At 44.9% G+C, this 13,733-nt stretch overlaps 1 protein-coding gene and 1 long non-coding RNA gene across 3 annotated transcripts in view; one reads left to right on the forward strand and one right to left on the reverse strand.

The window, feature by feature from the left end:
* The window catches only part of LOC143835744 (uncharacterized), a 28,825-nt gene extending 18,332 nt beyond the window's left edge, over window positions 1-10,493 (forward strand). For both annotated transcript variants that reach the window (XM_077333888.1, XM_077333889.1), the window contains exon 3: window positions 9,362-10,493. In XM_077333888.1, coding sequence (XP_077190003.1) covers window positions 9,362-9,549 — 188 coding nt within the window. In that variant the 3' untranslated portion in view covers window positions 9,550-10,493. The remainder of the gene's footprint in view (window positions 1-9,361) is intronic.
* Window positions 36-11,188, reverse strand: LOC143835745 (uncharacterized). Its single transcript, XR_013230333.1, has 4 exons — window positions 11,106-11,188; window positions 8,640-8,730; window positions 3,992-4,093; window positions 36-349 (listed from the first exon to the last, which is right to left on the reverse strand). It is a non-coding gene; the product is annotated as an uncharacterized LOC143835745 (long non-coding RNA).
* Window positions 11,189-13,733: the final 2,545 nt, after the last annotated feature.

Below are 13,733 nucleotides of genomic sequence, written 5' to 3' on the forward strand. Positions count from 1 at the left end.
CAATTACCATTCATTATTGTGGGAGAAAAGCCCTTTATTGGTGCTGGACATGGTGTAGTCCATACCCCATAAACATAGTTGAATAGGAGCTGTGGTGGGGGGGGGGAGCTCTAAATGGATGCCTCTCTCCCTTCTGATCATCTTCAAGTCTTCATCTTTCATTCTGGATTGATGAAAACATTCTTGACGTATGAGTTTGCTTTAGTTTGTGTGGAGCCAGTATTTCATTTCTTAACAGCACATCACAAATGCCCGTGGGTATCCTATTAATCATGACTCCATTTCCATCAAATAGAAGAAGAATATTCCTTGTTAGAATATATCCAGTTGGCCTCGTTTGAACACATTTCTACAAAACCAAAGAACATTGAAAAAGACAACATTTAAAACTGTAGCAACTTTAACATATGTGATTAGGGCTGGAATTATTTGTAAAGCATTTGCCAGTTAAGTATCACCATTGCAAGGCCACAAATGAGTCCTACATATGTAGCAAATATCATTAGGGCTGAATACTTTGTGCATTGTCTTGGGTGGGATGTCCGTTTCTGAAGCTTCCTCTCAAGTGTCAAACCAGTTTCATCAAGTGTCAAACCAGTTTCATATGGTAGCCGTGGAAGGCACAGAATAGAACCATCACAATATGTATTGTAATGAGTCCACAGCACCACCTAGGGAAATATAGTGAACCTTCAACCACAGCTTACAGGATGGATTTCACTGGACAATTTGTTCTGTCACTAACCGCTATGCTGGGAAATTCTGACTTACTGTATTATCACCAAATTGATCTTCCCTCCTCTTGCCATGGGGAGGTATAAATATGGCATGGCTCAGTTCTCATGGATCACACTGAATTCCATGGGGCAAATTAAAAGATACTACAGCACTGTAGACATTGGTCAACTATCCCCCAGTCTCTCAGATGATAGAGAAGGGTAGCTGAACAACTCTGAATGGCCCTGAGTCTTCCCAGATTACTCATCTGGTCAGGAAAGCTTCCCTACTTCTGTTAATCCTCAGAACAAGCAAAAACAGGAATGTTCTAGAGGGCGTTTTTAAAAAAGGAGTTAGAACCGTAGCATAATAGAACAGTTCAAGAAGGTGATTTTATACGGGAACAGAATTGTCGTCTCCTTCAGTGTTTGTTATAGGTATCACCTTGCTTTTGTTGCATTGTGGATTTTTGTAACCCACTTTCCTCATTGTTTATGTTATGGTCTCTCTTCTTTTAGAATATTTGTTATTTCCATTGTTTCCTCATTTTGTAACCCTAATCTCATTGCATTGTTCATTGGATGTTTTATACTGCTTGATTGCATTTTTTAAAATATTCTGTAATCTGCCTAAATCTCAGCCCAAAGGGTTGGCTAGAAATAAAGTGAATAAATTGCCATTCTGGATCTTGTGATCCCCAGAGCACAGAAGAGGTTTAGATGCTGCCCTACTTTTGTCCTTTATGTTTTCCCCAGATCACAGTTTCTCATTGAAACCAGTGGAAGTATGTAATGGATTAAAAATGCAGTGGAAAACAAAATAAAGAAATGAGCAAACAAAATAAATAATAAAACTACCAGAAAACAAGCACAATTGTCTGCACACCCCTATTATGATATGCCTACCATTTATGGCCCAGGAATACCTAGAAAAGCATATAGTTTGAGATCAAAGTTCTTCATTAAGAACAAGGGCCATGATGGTGTTGTACTGCCTATTCTTTATAAATTATACATCAGTAATATATAAGCTATGCTTGTGCACTTAGACAGGCTGTTTCCTGGTATCTGCCCCTGGAAAGATATTGTCCATATTCTGCTTTTGGGAGAAACTTATAGGATGACTCTTGATAGTGCTGCTTTGTGCACATGCCTCTGGGTATAGGCTGGCATTCTTCAGATTCCACTCCATCTCTGGAAACAAATATGATACCTAAAGTAGAATCCTAGACTGGCCAAAGGAATTAATCTTATGGGACTAGGGCTACTCTTTTTCCCCCCTTATAGCATTAATTCCATTTGACCTGGTTGAAGGCATGCTTTTCATAGGACGTATCGTTGTTTCTCTTGACTCTATGCCAATAAAGGTCTTACTGTACTGTTTCCCTTGACAAATTAAAATCCTGTCCCTTTTCCTGTTGTTGTATTGTATTCTGAGCAAAATAACAGAAGCAGGGATTAACTGATCAAGAAACAAGTGGGATACCATTTTCTTACATTTTAAAATTTTCTATCTTTTATTTTGGCATTTCTCTTCCCACTGGGCAGCCCACAGAGATCAGGACGCTCTCGATCACCTGAAATAGGGGGGGCAGGCTCTCACCAGCTAAGGCGTCACTTTGCGGCTTCTGTGGCTCTCCTCCAACAGTGCCAGCCGTGGCTCTTGCTCCTTTGGCATGATGCTCCCCTTGCCACTGTCCTGCTTTGCCTCTGGCAACATCACCAGAAATGTCCTTCATTCATCAGGCAGTTTTCATGTATGTATTTTCCTTGGGAATGTTAGCATCTGAGCTGATAATTCCAAGGTAATAGTCAGCAGCCTGGACATTAATAAGCCATGTTGGGGGTATCTCATGGACTGCCTAAAAGCCACATTGCAAATGTGAAAGATCTATCTCTGAAGGCCAGGCTGCCCCTAGCTCTAGCTGTTTACAGGCTTTCTGGTCAGCTTCTTGATTTGTGTATAGCATGCCCAGCTTTAAAGAAGCCTGTCCCTCAGTTTATTGCTCACAACCTAGCACAAAGTGGGAGTCATGTTTAAGGATCCTGTCCTCAAATTTTGTGGAATGGTAGGAAAGTACCATCTCCATGATTTTGTTGATTCAAGCTTCCTCTTCTTACATGGAAATGTATGGTGCATAATCACTTATTTATTTAGATAATTGTGGGAGGGGATGTTACCCAAATTGCTGGGGAATCATGAATATAGCAAGAGGCAGGGTAACACAGGATCTTTTACTACCAATTTTTACGGGGTCCTTTCCCTGGAAGAAACCCTTCTTAAATGAAGAAGACAATTAAGCTTACACTCAGGGGATTTATTTGGGGAAAATATCAGGGTACATTCAAAACACACAGAAGCAAACACATACATACACTAAGTTCTCCAGGGGGACAAGTTCAAGATACTGCACCTTTCTTGGATCCAAGCAGCCCAGACACAGGGTTGATGACATCAGGGGATGGACAGGATGCCGGGTGTGGACAACACAACACACACACACACACACACAGCGTGTGTGCAAGGCTTGATATAGTGTTTGAAATTCCCGGGCCAGCCCCAGAGACTGCCCACTGGGAGGTCCGTGATTGTTGATTGGTCTCTGATATTATGAGTACCTGATAGGTGGGTTTGAACTGTGAGGTCACTAGAGTGGGAGGTGTGGAGTAATCTCATCAAGTAGAACAATACCTTGGCTAGGTGTAATGTGTCGCTAATGGCCCTGTCTTTGTTTTATCAGGAAGGACTGGGGAAGACGTTTGGGGATAAGAGATGCTGCTAGACAGAAATTGCACTGGGCAAGAGAGACAAAAGAAATGTCAGTTAGTACCTTGAAGGGATATTCTTTTCCTGTAGATAGTCTAATGGTCTTTGGCTGGGGGGGGGGGGTGATTTAGATAATGTGCACATTTAGCTCAGTCAGTTGGGCAAGGAGGAAATGTAAGAAATCTAGTGAAGCCCAAACAAGATGGAGACCTGGCCTGGCTTCCTAGGTTTGTTGAGAGGCCCTACTGACTCCATAGTCAGTCTCTGCCAGGCTGGTTTCTGTGTGTGCCACCTGCTCAGAGTCCAGTCATGGGCTTCTGTGCATGAGGGTGTAACAGGGAGGCAGCAGGATGTGGCTCAATTTCATCAGATCTCATAAACCAAGCAGACTCAGTACATGGAAGGATAGAGGAAGGCAATGACAAACCGCCTCAGCTTCTCACTTGCCTCAAAAACTCCTTAGAGTCACCATACATTGGCTGTGACTTGGCAGCATTTGCATACATACCCCACTTTTCTCCTCGATGGGCCCAAAAGCAGGTGACATTATCATTTTCCCCTCACTGCAATATTCTTGTGAGGTAGGTTCAGCAGAATAGTCCAAAGTGACCTTTCATGGCAAAACAGAGAGTCAAACCTGGGTCTCCCGGCGTTGGTCTCTGACTACTTTTATGAAGAAAGAGGTAAGTGGTAAAAGCACTGAGATGGGAGCCATACTTTCCACCTCTCACCCTTTTTTCCATGATTGCTCTACTGATTCTCACACTGCCAGCAAGCCTTTGTTGTTGTCCTGTGCAATTTCAGATCTCTTTCTCCCACAATGTTTTATAAGAAGACCTTACAAGAAGAGTAACCCAAGCAAGTCTGTGTTCTGGGCAGCAAATGGAGAGCAGAAGGCTCTCACTTGTGTCCTCTAAAACAGGGGTAGTCAACCTGTGGTCCTCCAGATGTTCATGGACTACAATCCCCACGAGCCCCTGCCAGCGTTTGCTGGCAGGGGCTCATGGGAATTGTAGTCCATGAACATCTGGAGGACCACAGGTTGACTACCCCTGCTCTAAAATTCCAAGGAGATCTAAGAAACTGCCTTTCTTTGCTTCCTCACAAAATAAAGGCACTGACCCTCTAAAACAGGCTTTCTGGGGTTTATTGACATCTCTGGAAGGGTTTCCCAAATGGGTGGGAGTTCATATTGACCCCTCCTTCCCAAAATGGCCAATGATGGGCCTGGAGGGGGTGGGAAGGGGAGGGGTCTTGGGTGGGCATAGTTATGCTTCCCAAGCGTATCCTGCACGATCACACCACTTCTGAGGTTTCACAATGCCTGAAGAATGTTTCTGGGGTCTCTCAATGGTAACAAAGTTGAGAAAGGCTGCTCTAAAAGCCATAAAACTGAGGCAGGTGCCCTGGAATGCTGGTAATCCAGATGGTTGCCTAATTTTGCCTGCCTGCCAGACAGACACCTAGCAAGTTAAATTCAAAACACATGCCCACAACTCCTGCTTACAGCATGAGTTATGTTTGCCTGTGGCAGAACTAGCCACATGCACATTCTCTGGAAAGCTTTATCACTCTGTGGCCACAAAGAAGAACAGCTGTTGCTTTCTAGCACTGCTAAAATATTAGGCTACTTCCTGGCCAAAAAATACTTGGAGTGGCAGCAAGTCTCTTTTGACAGGCTTAATTTGGTTTATATGTCTCAAGGGAATTTACAGTTCAATTTAATTTGTATTCTACAGTCAGTTCTTTAGAGACTGAAGAGTAGTTTTTTTCTCTTCTTTGCAAAGCTGAGAAGTGTTTCTGGGCTTGCAGACTGAGTAAGTGCCAAGTGACGGAAGGTGTGAAGGCAACCACTGCATTCCAGTGTGATTTCTGTGAGTAAAAGGCAGGGGAGGGCAGGGTCCTTTTCAGGACTGGTTTGGACTTTGAGGGAAGACTCATCAGGGACAGGCCTGGCTCTGGCAGCATAGGGCCAAAATTTAGTTTTCCTGATCTTTCCATTTGCTTTGGAAGGAGGGAAAGTTGAAGACAACAGGGTAGATAAATGTAGGTTGGTTTTAGGGTGGGAAGGAGAGAAGGAAGCAGGAAAAGGAGAGAGGCTATATGAGGGTTTTCTGCAAAGGGAAATAGTGGCGGAAGGAGAAATGAGCTGCCCCCTGCAAGTCCTTGGAGGTTCCAGCTATAATGCTGTTGCAGTGTAGCAATTCCATGGTGTAAAAAAGTTCTTCAGTGGATGAGGGGAAAGGTGGACATGAGGAGCTAAGACACATGCAGGGGAAGCTGCTGTGCAGATGCTCCATTGTTTGTTTGTTTGTTTGTTTATTCTTGGATTTTTATTCCGCTGCTCTCTGAAGGTCTCGTGGCGGTTTACAATTATAAATAACTAGAAATAGAGCCCGCTGTGACTAAGACAGCAGGCTCTAGGGAGGCCACATGATTGTGGCGGTGCAGCAGGGAGGGCGCGGAGGGCGGGCGGGGCGCAGGCGGCGATGTGCCGGGAGCGGTCGCGGCCTACCTGAGGTGGGTCCGTGCGGGGGCAGACGAGGCGGGCTGTACGGAGGCGTCATGGGAGGGCAGGAGGCAGGCAGCAGGCTCGGCGGATGTGCTCCGGGGCTAGCGGCGGAGGTTCGGGTGGAGTGTGGGCGGGTTGGGCGTCTTAGGCGGCGGAGGGCTGGTTGGCGGTGGGCTTCCTCTCGCGGGGTGGCATGCAGAGGCGGGGGCATGTTGGTGGTGCGGCAGCGGGTGCTGGCAGGTGTGGGCCGGCTGTGGCAGGCGTTGTCAAGTGTGGGGCGGCAGCAGGGGGCCGCGGGGTGACGGGCGCGGGCGATGGATGGCCAGGCTTTGGTGGGCGGTGGGGAGCTCACTGTTGGGTGGCGGGCGGCAGAATGGCGGTGGAGTGGCTGCGGCGAGCACAGCTGAGGGGGGGCGGATCGTCAGTCCGGCAGCAAGGGATCAATCGCGAGCTGCGCTGGGCACTGCTGGAAACTGGTCCCTTGCCGCCAGACTGACACTCGGAAGGCCCAATCGGCAGGTGCTTTGCACCTGCCGATTGGGCCCTGCAATTGTCAGTCATGAGGAAGGGGTCAATCGGCACCCTTCCTCATCACGGACAAGGCCCTCCTTACGTGCCCTTAACCGATTATTTAATCCGCTCCGCAGGAGCGGTTTAAAGATAATTTCCATAAAAACCCATAAAACACCTCTTATCACAATTAAAACAGATGAGATCACTTCCCTAGAGAATTCTAAACACCCAACCCCCCTCCCCCATTCAGCCTGTACTTCCAAAAGCCCCAGCACACAGTAAATCATCTTCATGCAGAAGCAGCTGTTGTTGTAAGAGGCGGTGCTTGTGAAGATTTTCCCTCAGACTGCATAGTAAATTGAAGGCAGTAGTATGTAGTAGCCATGACACACTAGCGTTTTAGCATTGCCTGCATACAGTTATCGGTGCTGTTCAGTCAGAAATATATTCCTAATAGACATTACCAGAGCAACTAATACAAGATGCTTTGCCATCTTCAGTATTCTGTGCTCCATGAACTGCACCAAAGATTTCAGTTTTTTGTTGTTGTTATGAAGAGAAACTAAGTATTCACATCTTACTTGCTCATGGAGGCAGAATTTAGAGAGGGGTGCAAAGGGGAAATAAAGAAACACATTTTCTATTTGTTTGTGCATTTATTTACTTAAGGGACTGATGTTCCACTTTTCCAATATATGTCCAAAGCACCTTAGAATACATTCATATTAATAAATGTAGTGTTAGTGACACTAAAATATTTCTCAGGAAACTAGTCTATATTCAGTGAGCCTTAGAATTTTTTTTAGGGGGAGGGGGGATTTCCGTAGTATTCCCAGTCCATCCCATCTTAGCATCATATCTATCTAACCAATAGTAACATATGCCCCCCCCCCCGTCTGCAAATACCTAAAATATGTGGATTGGGACCACACCAGTGCTAAACAGAATTTTCTGCAAATTTGGAGTACTCCCCGGGTTTGCAACATTTTTTGAGAAGTTTTAAAATACACTGGGTGGGTTAAATCCCCCCCACACACACACATGAAAAAGGTGTTAAGTGTCCATGTACTGGAGGATGCTAGGAGTGGCTCCAGGCTCAGCTGCCATGGCCACGGATGAAGCGAGGACCTGTCAGCAGCCATAGTGGATGTCAGGAAAGGCTCCAATCCAGCCATCACAGCAGAACACTCTGGGAGCCACTCCAGGTCCAGCCACTGCGGCAGAGGATGCCAGAAGATGCTCTGGACCTGGCCATGGTGGCAGAAGGTGCTGTGACCTGGGGGCAGGAAATGGCAGAACACTTGTGGATGTCCTTTGACTTGAAAACCCCACAGGGTCACCATATCTCCTGGGACTTGATGGCACTTTCCACCACCCACAATAACAACTTGCATGGCTGCTTGCTACTTTTCAACAGCAACCACCCTATGAAAGGCGGAGTAAAACAGTGGTCAGAGCTCTAGAGGAGGGCCTGTGTCCCCTTGCTGGATGATTTTGGACCAGTAGCATACTTTTAGCCTAACAAATATCACAAGGTTGTTGTGAGGATGAAAAGGAGGACAGGATAATAATGTGAGCTGCTTTGGTGCCCGTTATGGATAAAACTGAGGTATAAATTAAGTAAATTAAATATAGGTGAGAAGCAAATAAAAGGCAGTCTATATGACTGAGAAGGAAAGACTGGGGTAAGAGAAGGGAAGATGAAATGGGGATTCCCAGGAGGAGGAACAGAGGAAATACTGCAGGGAGGGGAGATTGGGGGAGGGGGAGTGTGGTGCCATTCCACAAATCCTTGAATATTCCTTTCCATGCATGTCATGACCCTGACATTTCTTGGAGGTCTCCCATCCAAATATTAGCTAGGACCAACCCTGCTTAGCTTCTTTTCCCCCAATAATATTTTATCTGAAATTTTAGAATGCAATAAAAAGAAGTAAAGAAGGAAAAATGGAGGGGAAATAGAAATAAAGAGGCTTCTGATCTTATCTGTGATGATTATAAATCAAACTGATATCCGTTATGCTATGTTAGTGCATGAAGAATTATTATACCCGACTGAGGTGACTTCCCTCTCCAAACCTCACCCTCCCAAGGTTCTACCCCCAGATTTCCAGGAATGTTCCAACCTGACCTGCCAATCCTGATGGGGGACTGATGTCTGTAGTTGGCAGACCTGCTGTGTTCCCAGGAGATCATCAGACCCCACCTGGAGGTTGGCAACCCTAGAAAGAGATAAGGAAGCAAGAAAAGGCAAGAGCACTCAGGAATAAATCCCATTTTATTCAATGAGATTAATTCCAAGGAAAGTAAGGACTGAAGCCATAGTCTCTTTCTCACACATAACTCTTCACAGCTTCTCCCTTCCCAGTTCACAACTCTAATAAAAATGAATAAAAATGTAAACAGAAAATCAACCAAATGACATATCTGAGCACATAATTATGCAGTAGACTGTGTCAAACTTGGGCCGAGAGACTGGGGCCCATATCCTTGATCAGCTTTCAACTTCACTCACTAATCTCAGACTGGAATACTATCTTTCTACTTAAATGATCTCACACTACCTTAGAGGGAAAGCAAGATACAAAGGTAATAAATGTGCACATATATAACCGTCCATGAATATAATTAGTGGTGGTTTTGTTGTTGTTGTCGTTGTCAGATGCTTCTGAAAGGGAAATGTATATAAACTTGCTGCTATACACAGAATAGATTCTCTGGATCATTGTCTGATCTCTTGATCGAAAAGCAGGCCTTGAATAAGCCCTATGTGATCGTGCTCCAGGGACCAACCAATTGCTCCTTTTTCCATGTCAGTGTAATGCACACGTCTCTGTTTTGTTATGCTTGCAGACTGGATGTTTGGCCCCAACCCTGATAACAACAGCAGCAAGAGTGACGTGAACTGCATTAGCAATAACATCAATGAGATGGGCGAGGTTCATGAGATGCGGCACCACCAAGAGCACCACCCTCAAGATATAGTTATTTCCATCCATGAAACTTCTTGCCATCTACCCCAGCAGACATGTTCAAGTTGATCCTTGCTTATTGAGAAAGCACTCTGGGAGGGTGGAAAGCAGAGGGACTATGGACTCTCTTCCTTTGGAAGATTTTTTTTTCTCTCATGTGTCTTTGTGGAGGGCTACTTTCTAGATGGTCGGGAACCTTGAATTAATACTGGCATGCCAAATGACCTTCCTTTGAGTCCATCCTCCCAGCTGTGCAACCAGCTACTGCTAAGCAACCACCTTCTCCAAATTCTGTCCACCTTAATACCATTGTGACTTATGAAATGCCAGCAGGTTGCAGCTCCAAGAGTCTGTCCACACATATCATTCCTGGGGAAGACCTAAATAGAAGTGAATCCCCAAGGCAACCCCCAGGTTCTTGGGTTCTGTAATATCACATAAGCAGTTGTCTTTTTCTGAATGGCATTTTATCTACTGGATGTCATGTGGATTTAGCAGAAAGGTGTTCGACAAATGTAGCTTCTCCTGCAAGACTGTGATGGGGAATCCCGCTGCATGGGCAAAACTTTTTGGCTGCTTCATTGCTCTTAAAGGCACAGAGACCTACTTTGGGCCTGGAGTATACACCAAGAGGCTTGGAAGGAAATAAGCACAGTTCCTTTAAAATGTGGACTCTGTTTCCTGGCAGAAGATGGATTTAGCAGAAAGGTGTTCGACAAATGTAGCTTCTCCTGCAAGACTGTGATGGGGAATCCCGTTTAGGAGGCATGCTTAGGAGGCACTGCCAATTTCAAGTGGGGCATCCCAAAATGCAAGAGAACATTGGCTGCCCCACACTTCTAATTTCTGCTGTAAGTTCTCCTTCTGGTTAGTTTAATGTCTTTTCTGCGAAATAGTCTCTCTGTGAACGCGTGCACTTGGACACACATTCCCACAGTTTTTTATGTGAAATAACATGTTGTTCCTGATGATTTGCTGTCTGTTCATCTTCTTTTTTGAGTGCAATAGTAAATACAAGATTTTTAAAAGAGCTTGCTTTCAGAAATGGCTGGTTCTTTGTTGTTGTTATTGTTGTTCTTGTTTTAAAGCATTCTTTCATTCTAAGAGTTTGCTGTTTTCCTTTGCTGTTTGTGTTTTCTGAAGCATGAAAATGGGAGGACACCCCAGGGTTGCCTGTGCAGGGACAGGGCATCTTTTCCCAATGCTTCCCCCAAGAGTCCCTTCGTGGTTGAGAAGATATCATGGCCATTGGCAGTTTTTCTTGATTCTCCTTTACTTCCAGGAATTGCAATTTCACTTCATGCTGATCTCAGACCTTTCTTACTCACCAGGAGGCTAGAAGTATTCAATAGGATCAGGGCTCCCAACAGCCCCCAAGGGCCCCTGGGCAAAGATTCCACCTGAGCCACTCTGAGTGACATTGATTCCAACCCAGTATTAGCACTTCCCTTCCAGATACAGTGAACAGAATTATTCTCATTCCTTGGGTAAGAAACAGCAAAGTAAAAAGGACATGACTAATAAAGAATACGTTTCCTTAATTTATGGGGCCATAGTGTAAAATAGTGTTATGCCAGCGCAAAGGTGTAATGCTATAAAAAATTGTGCCTCCAGCCATTCCTTACCTCCTGGCTCTCTCCCTCTCCTCTGCTGCCTTCTCTCGCTTCTTGGCACTCTGCACGCCTGCCTGAAATGGCAAAGAAGAGGAATACACTGTATACGCGACTCTCCTCTGCCTGAAATATCAGGCCAGGCAGCCAATCACTTTTCTCCCTGTTTTAAAGGGACTGTGATGCAAGCTAATTTATTTTTAAAAAGTAAAACTTCTCCATTGGTATGCCTATTCCATCTAAACACCAGGAAGAAGTTTCTGACAGTTAGAGCAGTTTCTCAGTGGAACAGGCTTCCTTGGGAGGTGGTGGGTTCTCCATCTTTGGACATTTTTAAATAGAGGCTGGATAGCCATCTGATGGAGAGGCTGATTCTGTGAAGGCTTAAGGGGGTGGCAGGTTACAGTGAATAAGCGATAGGGTTGTGAGTGTCCTACGTAGTGCAGGGGGTTGGACTAGATGACCCATGAGGTCCCTTCCAACTCTATTATTCTATGAGTCTATGCATCTAATCATAGATGCACAGTGCTCACTTTACTGCCATCCCTTTTGAAATTATGAGCCTTGAAGCTTTAAAAAAGTAACCTTTTTTTGGGTTTTTTTTAAAAAGTAACCTCCTGGTTTTTTTTGGGGGGGGAGGGTTAGGGAGGCATGCTCTTTGTATCTTAACTGGTGGGGAATTTTGTTTTTTGCTCTGCCTGGATGATTTAATGTGTATTTGCTTAAAAAACAAACAAAAAAACCCTTAAAAGACCTGGGAGAAGGAAGAGGGAGGCAGATGTGAGCACAGATGCTAGAGGCAGAGATAGCTCTACTTCACCTCCACACCTTTCCTTAGTATGTGTTTACTGGTTGCTCTCCTCTTGCTCACAGTACACGGCTCATGCTACATTCACTTTTGTGGATTCCCCAACTAGCACTTTAAAATGGAGGATGTAACTGCTGGATTGCTGCTGGGATGCTGATGATGTCATGTAAATGCCAAAAAAATGGTATCAGCAAAAGGTAAGCCTTTCACTATATTTTCTGGGTGCGGAATGGCCCATGGTTTACACTTTTCAGATGGCAATGAGATACAGTACAAAAAAAGAGCAAGCAGAGTCAAAAAGACTCCCCAGCCAATGGCCCTAGCCAAAATACTAAAGTGCACTGTAAATATAGATAATAAATAAATGTAAATATAGGTGTGCATATGAAGAATACCGGCAAATAAGCCCCATTAAAAGAAGTGAAACATCAGTCTCTCTCTCTCTCAAAAACAGTACTCAGCTGAAAAAATACTTTAAAATATTTTTGCTTACCCAGAACAAAAAGCAAAGACACAGCATTGTAAAGATGCTTAATGAGAAGCTTGTACGTTTTAAAACTAGTACTAGAATATCATTATATTGACACATAACAAATTTGCTTGCCAGATTCTCAAAATTCCCAGCTTTTATTTTAAAATAAAAGTCTGTAGCTTCTTCTGTTATAGATATATAGGGGGAAAGCCAGATCTCGGCAACAAAAGGGTTAATGCTGGGAATTGGGAGAATCTGACACAGACAGGCCCCTGGAATTTTGTCTCTCCCACCACCCATGTTGGACCTGAACAGGATTATTCCACATGGGTGAGTAGACACACATGAAAAAGTATCATGGCCTTGTGCTGACCCACATGCTGGTGCTCCAAGAGTTACACTTGTAGAAAAAGTGCCTGCCAGTCTTGATGAGATCTTCTACTGCTCAACTTCCCTGCAGCATTATGGAGAATTCTAGACTACCATCTTCTGCTTTTGCTCCATTGAAAGCCATCAGACACAACTTGGCAGGTGAAGTTTTCCTGGCACAGAGGTAAAACTTGATTTCTTTAATTTCTCCCAGAGACTTGTTTTAAAGGCCCAAGAGCAAGGGAAGTGGTTTTTAGTGTCATTTCAGTCCTAGTAATAAAGAAAATTGCTCACAATTCCTTTACTTGTAAATGATGCGACAGCGGGTCTGGTGTTTACTCTAATCGTTTATTTCCTTCAGCAAAAGAAAGCTCCCCTCAGCCTTCAGGCAGCAGCAGGACAAACACTTGTGAGGGAGAGTGATCCTGCATAGATCAGGAGATGGACTAGATCAGTGGTCCCCAACCTTTTTATCACCTGCAACCAGTCAATGATTGACAATTTTACTGAGGCCCGTGGGGGGGGTAGTCTTTTGCCGAGGGACGTCGCTGCTGCATCTGAGCCCCTGCTCCTGAGCCCCTGCTCCACTCGCTTTCCCACGGCACCCTGTCTTCCCGCCGCCCGCTGGTGGGCGCTGCCAGCAGCAGCTGCGCAGTGCCATGCCGAGGGGGAGCCCCAGTCATGGCAGCTGCTGGAGAGCACCAAAGGTAAGCCGACAGCAAAGTGGCAGGGCAGCCCCCGAGGAGGAGCCGTGGCCCAGTACCAACTGGGGTTGGGGACCACTGGACTAGATGGTCTGTATGACCCCTTCTATGAAATTTTGGAATGCTCCAAATAACAGGAGAAGGCAAGCATGGTCTGTTTGTGAGCTTTCAGGGGCAACTGGCTAATCATTACCAAAAACAGTGCCAGACTAGCAAGGCTTTGATCAAAACAGAATAATATTTGTACTATTAGAGAGATTAATATCATCCCTGTCAAGACCAAAATTCAC

The sequence above is a fragment of the Paroedura picta genome, chromosome 4, assembly GCF_049243985.1.
Source record: "Paroedura picta isolate Pp20150507F chromosome 4, Ppicta_v3.0, whole genome shotgun sequence".
In the NCBI taxonomy this organism is placed as follows: Eukaryota; Metazoa; Chordata; class Lepidosauria; order Squamata; family Gekkonidae; genus Paroedura; species Paroedura picta.